This window comes from Bubalus kerabau, chromosome 1 (assembly GCF_029407905.1).
Source record: "Bubalus kerabau isolate K-KA32 ecotype Philippines breed swamp buffalo chromosome 1, PCC_UOA_SB_1v2, whole genome shotgun sequence".
In the NCBI taxonomy this organism is placed as follows: Eukaryota; Metazoa; Chordata; class Mammalia; order Artiodactyla; family Bovidae; genus Bubalus; species Bubalus kerabau.
In genome coordinates, this window is record NC_073624.1 from 278492207 (window position 1) to 278505031 (window position 12825).

At 40.1% G+C, this 12825-nt stretch overlaps 1 protein-coding gene across 1 annotated transcript in view; it reads left to right on the top strand.

The window, feature by feature from the left end:
• Positions 1–12825, top strand: part of MAN2A1 (mannosidase alpha class 2A member 1) — a 208106-nt gene that overhangs the window by 58480 nt on the left and 136801 nt on the right. The window contains exon 4 of the mRNA XM_055565880.1: positions 7882–8053. Coding sequence (XP_055421855.1) covers positions 7882–8053 — 172 coding nt within the window. The remainder of the gene's footprint in view (positions 1–7881; positions 8054–12825) is intronic.

Genomic DNA, 12825 nt, shown 5'->3' on the forward strand with positions numbered 1-12825 from the left:
CCTTTTAGTTTATTCTTTACCTGGTGGCTCAGATGGTAAAGCGTCTGTCTGCAATGCAGGAGACCCGGGTTCGATCCCTGGGTTGGGAAGATCCCCTGGAGAAGGAAATGGCAGCCCACTCCAGTATTCTTGCCTGGAAAATCCCATGGACGGCAGAGCCTGGTAGCCTACTGTCCATGGGGTCGCAAAGAGTCCGACACGACCGAGTGACTTCACTTTCTTTCACTTTACACCCACAGTACAGATAGTTTTGAAAACCCAGCTCAGAAAACCTTAACTTACTTCCTTCTAAGTTTTTGGTGAGAAGCAAGGATGGTTTAGATTTTCAGTGATCTGATCTCACTTCTGTTTATTCAGTATCTTACTATATTCCCACTGTGTAAGGTGCAGTGAGGCCATACCCAACTGCCTTCTGCTCCCTGAAATTGATACATCATTTCCTGGCTTAATGTCTTTTCCGGCTCCTCTTGCCTCTGTTTGAAGCTTCCCCCTTTTCTCTCTAACCAAATGACATCTAATCTAAGAATCTCTCTTCCATTCTTCTAATAGGAACTTACATTTCTTTATTCTCACAGCATTTTGTTTATATTTTCACTGTAAAATGTTTTCATTGAACTTAGCTTTATTGCTTTGTCATTATTAGATGCTTGGATTGTGTTTGAATGAATAAACCAGAACAGAAAGTTAATTAAAACTCTTTCACAGTTTATCAGGGGGAAAAGTAAGGTTATTTTATACTAGAAATATTGGAATTAAAATTAATCAGCATGTGAGTTATGGTAACATCAGTTAAAGTTGTTTGTAACCCCTTAAGTGTAGGATTGGATGTTGCAGTTGAACATTGAAAGGTTTGACAAGTGATGTAAGAAACTTGTTGATCATTTATTAATATAGAATAACTTAATTACTAAAATAAAGGAGCTTTCTTTTTTAATGAACTCTACTTATATTTTTCAATTTGAAAATATTATGTTAAAATGGAAATTACTTGAAGCATGTTGGATTTTTTTCAGTGTTTATTATCTGGATATATCGCAGAATCTTTTTATGTTTTCTTAACAGTTGGTACCTATTTGAGTGGAATTAATGTACTCATTAAAAAGTCATTATTGTAGCAATTAAAACCATAACAGTGTAACAATGATTTGAGGGGCATGCCTTCTTCCGGATGTGTGTGTTTTAAATCATCTTAGGGCTGACGGAGCCTTTATAAATATAAAATAGAAACTTAGAGATATTGTTCAAAGATTATTGGGTTAGTATCAGGATTGTGAACATAATAGAGCTAAAAGTATGTGGTGTCTTTGACCTTTGGTTTCATTTTCAGTTGAAGTAGTAAATTTGCATTTTTTACTCCACATACATATTTTTTCCAGTCCTTTTAGCCATACAGTTCATTCATCTATCAAGTACTTACTGACCTTTTGCTGTTGTGGACTGTACCAGGTGCTCGAGTCATGAGAATTGACTTGTTTGAAGTTCAGCTTGCACTGTTTATCTAGGCTCACTTCTAAAACTTGCATGACCTGGGGCAAAAGTACATGGAGGCCTTCAAACACTATGTCTAAACATTTAAACGTTATAAATCAAACTAATACATTGCTAAATAAAATAGATCTTTTCCTGTTGCCTTAGGATATAATAGCTCAGTGATCTGGAAGGCCAGGTGAGGATTTAGAGTGCCTGGGCTGCACTTCCGCATTGGCTGTGCTGCTGTGGGGAGCGTTAGCCTCTGGGCAGCCCGGCCCTGCCTGAACCCAGGAGGATTCTTCTGGCAGACACCCCAGCCCTCTTCCCATACCCCTGCAAACTGCACCTCCTGGCTACTGCCAGGCTATTGGCCACCTGCAAGTTCATCTGTCCTGGCAGGGGTGGCCTAGCAGAGGCCCTGGGAGGCTCAAGAAGCTGGCTGTGGGATGATCAGACGCGGATATCCAAGCCCTGGGGACTGAGAAGGGCACCACACAGCCAGTGGGTGGGCATGGCCTTTGCCTGGTGGGTTTGTCTTGTGGAAAGGGTGGGCTCAGAGGAGGAGCAGGGAGAGCCCTGGGGTCCAGTGCGCAGGGCAGGCGCTCCTGCCCAGGCCCCTGGGTGGTCCTGTATGTGCCCTCTACCAGACAGACGAAGCGCTCCTCAGACCTCAGATCCCACAAAGCCTGCAGACTTTAAGCTAGATCACAAGTCCACAATTTAAAAAATAAATTGTGTTTTGTTAGTGAACAGTTATTAGGTGTGTATTTATTTATGATTAAGAATAAGCAATAGTTTTCAACTGTTATTTTTATATTTTAGAAATTAAAAATTTTTCTGATAAAATAGTGATAATGACTTTAGAATTATGGCTGAATAAAACTTCTAATTGTGTACTCTTTGTTTTTAACATTTCCCCACTTATTTAAAATAGTGATTAGCTGTTTTATGGGTGATGGTGTTGTTAGAATGTAAAAGGATAAATTGAAAGGTATTCTTAATGCTGTTCTAGCCCTGTTTCAATTTCTAAGTATATTCAAGGGAAAGAAAAAGGCTGTGAATTGACCATTTAAGTAAATCAGTTTGCATCTGAATGTCCCAAGATTATTAAATCTCGACATAGGAATGTAATTTTATATTACAAAAATTTATCCCATACAAGTTTTTTAAAATGCTATCTTTGTGATTGGTCTCATGTTAATATACAGTTGGAGTTTTACAGTAATTTAGAGAAGAAAGAGTCAATTCAGTGTAAAAGGGAATACTTGATTACTCTATTGTATAAGAGCAATAAAAGCTAATTTACTGTTATATTACGCAGTATTGAAAACTGCAAGAGGCTATCTTTCTGTTCATTCTACATTAATTGTGCTGCATTGTAGTGATATTCATATCTATTATAGATGAGTTTTATGGAAGCCTTTTAAGTTGACATCTCTGAGCTTGTCTTCTAGCTCTCGTAAATATCTTTGACATATTGTCTGCATGATTGTTGAAGGGCGAATGAAGTGTTGAAGGTAAAATGGATTAATCAGTCACTGTGATTCCTCTATGAACACTCCCCTGATAAACTATTCTTTGAAATGGCCTGAGTTCATCACAAAGTATAACTTATGAAAATAAGTAGTCGTATTTTAAAAAAGCCTTTAACTTATTAAACGTCATAAAGACTATTTCTTCTAAATTTGCCTCTTATGCTTGTATTTTATTATGAAATTAATTTCAGAGTCATTTCACTGCTGGTAGTTCTTTTTTTTAATTGAGTTTATAAGTCAAATAATTCGGATTAATTTTGACTTTTGTTAAAATTTAGGTAGAAAGTGGTGTCTTTGTTGTTCAGTCGCTCAGTCATGTCTGACTCCTTGCAACCCCATGGACTGCAGCATGCCAGGCTTCCCTGTCCTTCATCATCTCCCAGAGTTTGCTCAAATTCATGTCCTTTGAGTTGATGATAAAACCCAACTATCTCATCCTTTGTCATCCCCTTCTCCTCCTGCCTTCAGTCTTTCCCAGCATCAATGTCTTTTCCAATGAGTTGGCTGTTTGCATCAGGTGGCCAAAGTATTGGAGCTGCAGCTTCAGCATCTGTCCTTCCATTGACTATTCGGGGTTGTTTCCTTTAGAATTGACTGGTTTGATCTCCTTGCAGTCCAAGGGACTCTCAAGGGTCTTCTGGAGTCTTAACCACTGGACCACCAGGGAAATTCCTTTTGGGCTCCACTGTTAATTTTACCACATTTACAGTGACTTCCTCTGCTAAAGTCTTGAACCCCTGAAATTATCCATGAAGACTGGAGTCAATACGTTCCAAAATCCTGTTGCATTGATATTTTGACCTCTTCCCATGAATTGCAGATGTTAATAATGGCATCTAAAATGGTCAGTTTTTTCCAGAAGTTTTTCAGTTGACTTGGCTCTGACCCATCAGAGAAATCACCATCTATGACAGCTGTATAGTCTTATGAAAGGTATTTCTTAAAGCATAAGACTTGAAAGTCAAAATTAGTACTTGATCCATGAGCTGCCGAATGGATGTTGTATGAGTGGGCATGAAACCAATGTGAATGTTGTTGTGTATCTTCATCAGAGATCCTGCGTGACCAGCTGACCATTGTTAATAAGCAGGACTGTTTTGAAAGGAATCTTATTTTCTGAGTAGAAGATTTCAGTAATGGGCTTAAAATATTCAGTACATCCTATGGTAAACATACGTGCTGTTATCTAAGCTTGCTCTTCCATTTATAGAGCACAGACAGAATAGATTTGCATAATTCTTAAGGGCCCTTGAGGTTTTGGAATGGTAAATGAGCACTGGCTTTAACTTCAAGTCACCAGCTACATTATCCCCTAACAAGTCAGTCAGCCTGTCCTGTGGGGCTTTGCAGCCAGGCATTGATTTCTCTTTTCTAGCTAACAAAGTCTGAGATAGCATCTCCTTCAAAGAATGCTCTTTCATCTACATTGCAAATGTCTTGTTTAATGTAGCCACCTTTGTTCATGATCTTAGCTAGATTTTTCTGGATAACTTGCTGCAGCTTCTACATTAGCACTTGCTGTTTCCCTTGCTGTTGCACTTGAATGTTATGGAGATGGCTTCTTTCTTTGAATCTCATGAACCAGCCTCTACTAGCTTCAGACTTTTCTTCTTTATCTTCCTCAACTCCTTCAGCCATCATAGAACTGGAGAGAGTTAGGCCTTGGTCTAGGTTTGGCTTTTACTTAAGAGAACGTGTTACTGGTTTGATCTTCTATCCAGAGCACCAAAACTCTCCATATCAGCAATAGGGCTGTTTAGCTTTTTATCATTCATGTGTTCATTGGAGTAGCAGTTTTCATTTCCTTTAAGAACTTATCCATTGCGTTCATCGCGTGGCTATTTCAGGGCAATTCATCTAGCTTTTGGCCATCTTGGCTTTCAACAAACCTTCTTTACTAAGGTTAATCATTTCTAGCTTCTGATTAAAAGTGAGGGACATGGGACTCGTCCTTTCACTTGAACATTAAGAGGTTATTGTAGGGCTGTTCAGTGGTCTACTTTTGATTTTATTTTGTCTCAGGGAATAGGGAGGCTGGAGGAGGGGGGCGATGAAGAAGGGCCTTTAGAGCAGTCAGAACACTCAGTTCACCGTCTTACACGGGCGTGGCTCGTGGAGCCCGGAGCAGTTGCAGGTGTAGCGTCAGGATCGCTGCTTACAGTTCATGGTGACAAATATGATCACAGTTAAAAATTTTAGAATAGAATTACTGAAATGTGACAGACACATAAAGTGAGCAAATGCTGTTGGAATGATGGCCCTGATCTCTTTGTTTGACAGAGGGTTGCCACAAACCTTCTATTTATAAAAAATGCAACATCTGTGAAGCCAAATAAAGCAAAGCGCAATAAAGCAAGTTATGCCTGTACTGGATTAGGCTCCATTCTCATGACATTATTTTATCTTCATCATCTCTTTGGAGACAAGGGAAGTTGCTCAGTCATGTGCGACTCTTTGCAGTCCCATGGACTGTAGCCTACCGGGCTCCTCCGTCCATGGAATTTTCCTGTCAAGAGTACTAGACTGGGTTGCCATTTCCTTCTCCAGGAAATCTTCCTGACCTGGGGATCGAACCAAGGTCTCCTGCATTGCAGGCAGACGCTTTACCTTCTGAGCCACCAGGGAAGCCTGTCTTTGGCAACATTATGTCCAAATACAGTCATATTCTGAAGTTACTCGCTGTTAGGACTTCAACGTATGCATTTCAAGAGGACAAATCCAGCCTATTAAAGGGACATAGAATGAGTTCTATGCTAACGTATTGGGTAACCCATATGTTTAAGATGTGGAGCCGTTTATTTAATTTGTAAATAAATTGTATACTTTTCAAAATTGGAAATTAGGAATATCTTTTATTTCTCCTTTGACCTGGTTTGATTGTAGAGATGTGAAAAGGGTAGTTAAAGGCTGATGATTATTATAATAACAACAGCAGCCGCAGCCATGTCATCAAGTGCTGTAGTGTGTCCTGAGCTTGGGTAGTTAAAGGCTGCTGCTGCTGCTGCTAAGTCGCTTCAGTCGTGTCCAACTCTGTGTGACCCCATAGACGGCAGCCCACCAGGCTCCCCCGTCCCTGGGATTCTCCAGGCAAGAACACTGGAGTGCGTTGCCATTTCCTTCTCCAGTGCATGAAAGTGAAAAGTGAACGTGACGTCGCTCAGTCGTGTCTGCCTCTTAGCCACCCCATGGACCGCAGCCCACCGGGCTCCCCGTCCCTGGGATTCTGCAGGCAAGAGCGCTGGAGTTAGAGGCTGATGACGCTTGTAGCTGCAGCCGCCGCCGAGGGCTGTAGCTGTGGCATGGAAAGGCTGAATCACTCAGGTAGTGCTCGGTGGAGACACCCAGCTTAAAAGTGTCCCAGGCCAAGAAAGTTCTTTAAAGAATATTTTAAACTATATCCTATCTGGCGCATAGCTCCAATACCCATCACTTTGTGGGTGCTCAATAAATAATTGTAGAATGAACAGATTTCAGTTAAAGCCAAAGGGAGAAATGCAGTCCTAGTGGCAGTGCCCATTAGAATCTCATGTTTGCATTGTCAAGAGTATATTGCCTGCTCAGCCCTTGCACGTTTTTGTTATTTGTCAGCAAATATAGTATGCATTGACTATCACTTAATTGTAGACAGACAAAAGAAATAGCTCATGGGACCCTTTGTATTTTAGACCTCCCACATGTTTGAGACTTGGAAACAATAGAACAGCAGTTTTGCCTGTCTGTATAGAAACTCCCCTTCCTGTAAGATGTCACAGATAAGAGGTGATTCTCACCGAGGACATTTTATCTCCCACCAGTAGGTGGGATTGACGGCTGTGTGTGTTTTGCCTCAGCTTCTTGTCGTGTTGCTTTATTACTTGGCTGGATGGGGCTGCATTTGGAACTATAGATCTTGTTAAAAATGTTTCTTAATAGTCAAATTGTAAATGTCTTTAGATAAAATTTCCAGGATATTTGAGAAGTCATAGGAAAAGGCAAAGAATTGAGTTGTCGCAGTTCTTTTTTGAAAACAACTTTATATGGATGTGTATACATTTGTTGTTTGATTATTGTCAATTTGTTCTTCAAAAAAAGTAGAATAATGAGCAGCTTTTGGGGAACTCATGGCCATTTTTGGCAGAATTCTTCTTGTTAGTATTCATACTATTTCTGTAATTACCTTATTGCTCTGTTTCTAGGCTTTTGATATAGTTTGTACTTGTGATTTTCTTTTTCTTAGTTTTGGGTACTTAATGAAGAAGAAATTTTAGATGTGCTATGAGAGAATAAACAGACTTCACTGGTGGCTCAGTGGTCAAGAATCTGCCTGCAATGCAGGAGACCAGAGTTCAAGCCCTGGGTTGGGAAGGTCCCCTGGAGGAGAGCATGGCAGCCCACGCCAGTGTTCTTGCCTGGAGAATCGCACGGACAGTGGAGCCTGGTGGGCTGCAGTCCCTGGGTCACAAAGTTGGACGGGCCTGAGCAACTGAGCAGCAGCAGCAGAGAGAATAAAATTTTGATTCTGTATTAAAAGAGTATTACGTCCAACTTGCTAATGTTGTTTGGGTTTTTTTAATTAAAAAAAAATTCCTTAAATTAGAGATAAATTATAAGTAGTTGAATTAGATACTGTAATTGTTAAGTATGAATAAATGTTTTTCAGCTTTCTCATTTTTCTCATTGATATCTGAATTTGTACAGTTTTCAGAGTCTTTTTATCATTTCAGTATTAGTGGCTTTTTGAGTCTCATGTCCATTCAGTGGAATTTCATTAACTGAAAATATTTGCTAAATTTTTAGTTGTCTTTGTATGAATGAAACCCCTAAGGTTATACAAAATGCAATTGAGTGTGACTGAGTTTACATCAGACCTTTGTGATATATTTGTGTCTTAATTTAGGTTGGTTGAAGACCTTTGATGACTACTTTAGAGAGAAGACTCAGTATATTTTTAATAATATGGTTGTCAAGTTGAAAGAAGACCCACGGAGAAAATTTATATGGTCTGAGATCTCTTACCTTTCGAAGTGGTGGGAAGCTATAGATGTTCAGAAGAAGGATGCTGTTAAAAGGTTTGTTGTTTAAAACTATTGCTTTTTGAAATTAGGTAATATTAAATACATTAATTTTGCAGTGAAACATGTGTCGACTTTTCAGAAGGTGAAAACTCTTAGCTTTATAAATGAAACTTAAAATATTTCTCCATATCCTTTTATTACCTTGATTCTTGGTTCATTTCTGAAAAAGTGACCTGAAACTTCTCCATTGAAATTCTTATGTTCCAGCTTTGTCCTTGCGATGGAATTACTACGTCAAAGGGGCTTAATGTTTTAAAGATTTTTTTGAAGCATATAAATCAAAGTGATCCCTGTAAAGGTGGTTTCAGTGTGTTCTTCATTTACAAATGTACCAATTTCTCTGCATATTAGCAGATGAAATTCTCTGCATATTTGCAATGTAATTTTTTTCTAAAACATCAATTTAAGTATTGGAAAATTTGCTTAGTGATAAAATTTTGATTAGTGATAGTGTTACATGTTTTCTCATGTATGCAGGCAGAACTTTCTGTGAACTGCTTGATCCTGTACTTTGCTTACTGATTTCTAAGAGTACTTATGCACACATATAAACCCTTATTTTTTATGAACCTTTAAATTTCTTCTTAATTCTTAGTGTTTGACAAATAGACTTCAGAAGTTTTTATGTAGTCTAATGTATTGATCTGTTTTCTTGATATTGGCTTTTCTGTCATACCCGAGTCTTAGCCTAAGAGGAGATCTTTTCCCCCCCTCTTTAGTGTTTTTACTGCTCCCTTTTATAAACCTTCCAGTTTATTCTTTAATGTGGTGTGATGGGGGCTTTTGCTTTGCTGTCTCCCTCCTCCCGCCACCCGCCCTGCTTCCGGGAGTTCAGGGTTTGTCTTAGCATAAACTACTTTTTTTTACTTATTTAGTGTCACATGTGCACCACCTACTGTATCGCTTCCTGTGTTAAGTACCTTACAAACGATACCTGATACTCTTTGCAGTAATCCTGTGCAGTGAGTCCAATGAGTGTCTTGATTGTACCGATGGGGTCACCCGGCGGGACATGCCGCACTGCTTACCGTCCAGGCCAGCCTCAGCCCCATGAGCCCTTCCCTTACACATTCATTCTCTCCACTCACTTGAAGTGCCATCTTTATTGTATTTAAATAAGCATTGATTTCTGGGCTTTCTGACCTCTTTCATAGACTTTTCCGTGTAACTGTAATTGTTGCAAGCTTATGAGGTGTTTCATTAACAGTTTAAATCTTCCTTTATTTTTCTTTATTGAAAAGTTCTTTTCATGAGTGACTGCTTAATTTTCCCAGAGAGCTTTGGGATTAATTCTTCCTACTCTATCTCCCAAAAAAGAGGGGGAAGATTTTGAGAGGTATTGACCTAAATGTTTAAAGGTATTTTCGGGAGAATTGGCTTTCCATTATTATCTATCAGACATTTTTTCTTCCCTGACAGCATCCTTAAAATGCTTACAAGAGTGGTTAGAAGATGTCAGAAGTGAGGGCTGTAGGCTCTGAGAGTCCTGCACTCACCAGGAGTAACTGTGGCACCCAGAGGCCGACCCCTCTTCCTCGCTTGCAGCGTGGCCACAGGAGACGGTGGTCAGCACAGTCTTCCGGTCAGTCACGGCAGGCTGGGATTCCAAGACACTACATAAAATGTATTGACTTTTTAAGTTGAAATGTTAGCACCTGATTTATATTAACATGCACACATACACATCCTTAATTAAAATCAAGCTATCCACTGGTTTGCAACTTTTCAAAAATTAAGAACTGCCCTGTAATGCTCTATGGAATTGGTGCTTGTCAGATATGTAATTGTTTTTTTTTTAACTAAGTTTAAAGACAAATTTTTCTGTCTGTCTAGGTCTTATGTTGCTCCTTGAATATAAATAATGCTTTATAGTTTCTTAAATTATTATTTTATAGTGTTTTACTTAGATTGTGCAGATTTTAAGATTTTATTCCATCTGTAGGTTTTTTTCCTTATTATTTGGTGGGACCTGATTATATTTTTTATCTTGATTAGATTGGCTGAAGCGCTTACTAGTTTTGTTGGTTTTTGTACCCCCACTTGTTTCCTAAAAAACTTTTTGCACTGTACTGATATTTACTCTTGACTTTTCTGTTTTTATTTAATTCCTTCTGCCTGTTTTTTAACTAGTGCTAAATGGGCCAGTTGATTTACTTGAACAAGAAGTATTTCTCTCTCTGTATTTGCCTTTTAACACTGCTGTTAACCAGCATTCACATTTTTATGTGTTATTGTGTTAATATGATATTTTTTCCTAAATTATCTGTAACTGTATTATTGTTTTCTTTTGCCATATATCTAGGTATGTATAACTTATTACTAAATTTTTCATCTATCAATTCAAATACTTTTCATCTTATCTGTTTTGCTCTTACTGATTAGTTTTATTTCATTTCCTTATAATTCAGTTATCTAGTTGTTTCTGGTCTCTCTTTGGCATATGCTTTTTAATTTTTTTGTTATATTTACTGCATTTTATGCGATTTTTTTCAAGGTTTTTTCTTCCCACTTCACATTCAGTTATCGGTCATGTAGAGCCTGTTCTTTTCTGGCTTCAAATGCATGGTTTTAACTATGCTTTTTAATTACCCTTTAGTTCTGGATTCTTTATATTGTTGTTTATGTGTCCAAACATTTTCTCTTCTTTTTTTTAAACCCATCCTATGAGGAATAACGTATCCACACCTGGAATTTGTTTCAAAACAGACAGTGTGACTTCAATCACATCCCTTCCTTTTCTGACTGGTTGCTGCTTCCATCTCATTCACCTGGTTTCCTTTTAGGAAATGGTCTCCAAACACAGAAGTCACATCTTTCATTTTCCTGCCCCAGGTCAGACAGGTCAGCTGTTATCTGAGCTCAGCCAGTCAGTATATTATTTCCCAGGATCGTCAGTCCTTGGAGAGTGACGTGAAGGTAGACAGCTGAAAGGAAGGGAACAGGATGGAGGGGAGGCTGGGGCCATCCAGTGTAGCACTGGTGCGTTCAGAAGAGGCTTCCTGCCCTGTGGCAGAGCCCCTGTCGTGCCTGTGGCATGCCTTCTCACGGTTTCCAGTCCTCTGTTTAGCCTGGACTTGTAGCTTGCCCTCAGTCCTGTGTGCCCACGACAGCCTCCCCAATACATTTCCCATTCAGAGTCAGTCAGTGTTGCTTGTGGGGAAGAAAGCTAGCTGATATGTTGTTGTTTGGAGAAGGCAATGGCACCCCACTCCAGTACTCTTGCCTGGAAAATCCCATGGATGGAGGAGCCTGGTGGGCTGCAGTCCATGGGGTCGCTGAGAGGCGGACACGACTGAGCGACTTCCCTTGCACTTATCGCTTTCATACATTGGAGAAGGAAATGGCAGCCCACTCCGGTGTTCTTGCCTGGAGGATCCCGGGGACGGGGGAGCCTGGTGGGCTGCCGTCTACGGGGTCTCACAGAGTCAGGCACGACTGGAGTGACTCAGCAGCAGCGGCAGCGTGTTGTTATTCAGTCACTCAGCTGTGTCCTGCTCTTTGTGACCCCATAAACTGCAGCACACCAGGCTTCCCTGGCCTTCAGCATCTCTCTTGAGTTTTCTCAAGCTCATGCCCACTGAATCAGTGATGCTATCTGACCATCGCACCCTCTGTCATTCTTCTCCTCTTGTCCTCAAACTTTCCCAGCATCAGAGTCTTTTCCAGAGAGTTGGCTTTTTGAATCAAGTGACCAAAGTAGTGGAGCTTCAGCTTCAGAACCAGTCCTTTCAGTGAATATTCAGGGTTGATTTCCTTTAGGATTGACTGGTTTCACCTCTTTGCAGTCCAAGGGACTCTTAAGAGTCTTCTCCAGCACCACAGTTTGAAAGCATCAGTTCTTTGGTGCTCAGCTTTCTTTATAGTCCAACTCTCACATCCATACATGACCACTGGAAAAACCATAGCTTTGACTAGACGGACCTTTGTTGGCAAAGTGATGTTTCTGCTTTTTAATACACTGTCGAGATTTGTCATAGCTGTTCTTCCAGGAAGCAAGCGTCTTTTGATTTTGTGGCTGCAGTCACCCATCTGCAGTGATTTTGGAGTCCCAAGAAAACGAAATCTGACACTGTTTCCACATTTTCTCCATCTATTTGCCAAGAAGTGATGGGACTGGATGCCATTATCTTTGTTTTTTGAACGTTGAGTTTTAAGACAGCTGTTTCACTCTCCTCTTTCACCTTCATCAAGAGGCTCTTTAGTTCTTCTTCACTTTCTGCCTTAAGGGTGGTGTCAAGTGCATATCTAAGGTTATTGATATTTCTCCCGGCTATCTTGATTCCAGCTTGTGCTTCCTCCAGCCCAGCATTTCACTTGATGTACTCTGCATAGAAGTTAGATAAGCAGGGTGACAACATACAGCATTGGCATACTCCTTTCCCAATTTTGAACTAGTCCATTGTTCCATGTCCAGTTCTAACTGTTGCTTCTTGACCTTTATACAGGTTTCTCAGGAGGCGGGTCAGGTGGTCTTAACAAGGTCCCATCTTGTTAAGAGTTTTCCACAGTTTGTGGTGATCCACACAGTCAAAGGCTTTATCATAGGCAATGAAGCAGAAGTAGATGTTTTAGCTGAAATATTTCTCCTCAAATCCTTCGTTGAAGAGCAGGGCTCCAGAAAGGAAGAAAAAACGACACATGCGTTTGTTCCCGCTGTTTTAGATTCTGACCTTGTCCTGTTGGCATCACTGACGCCTGTGGCACCATTAGCGCCTAGCGGCCTCACTGACAGCATTGTGCTGTGACTGCTAGTGCAGTGCTTATGC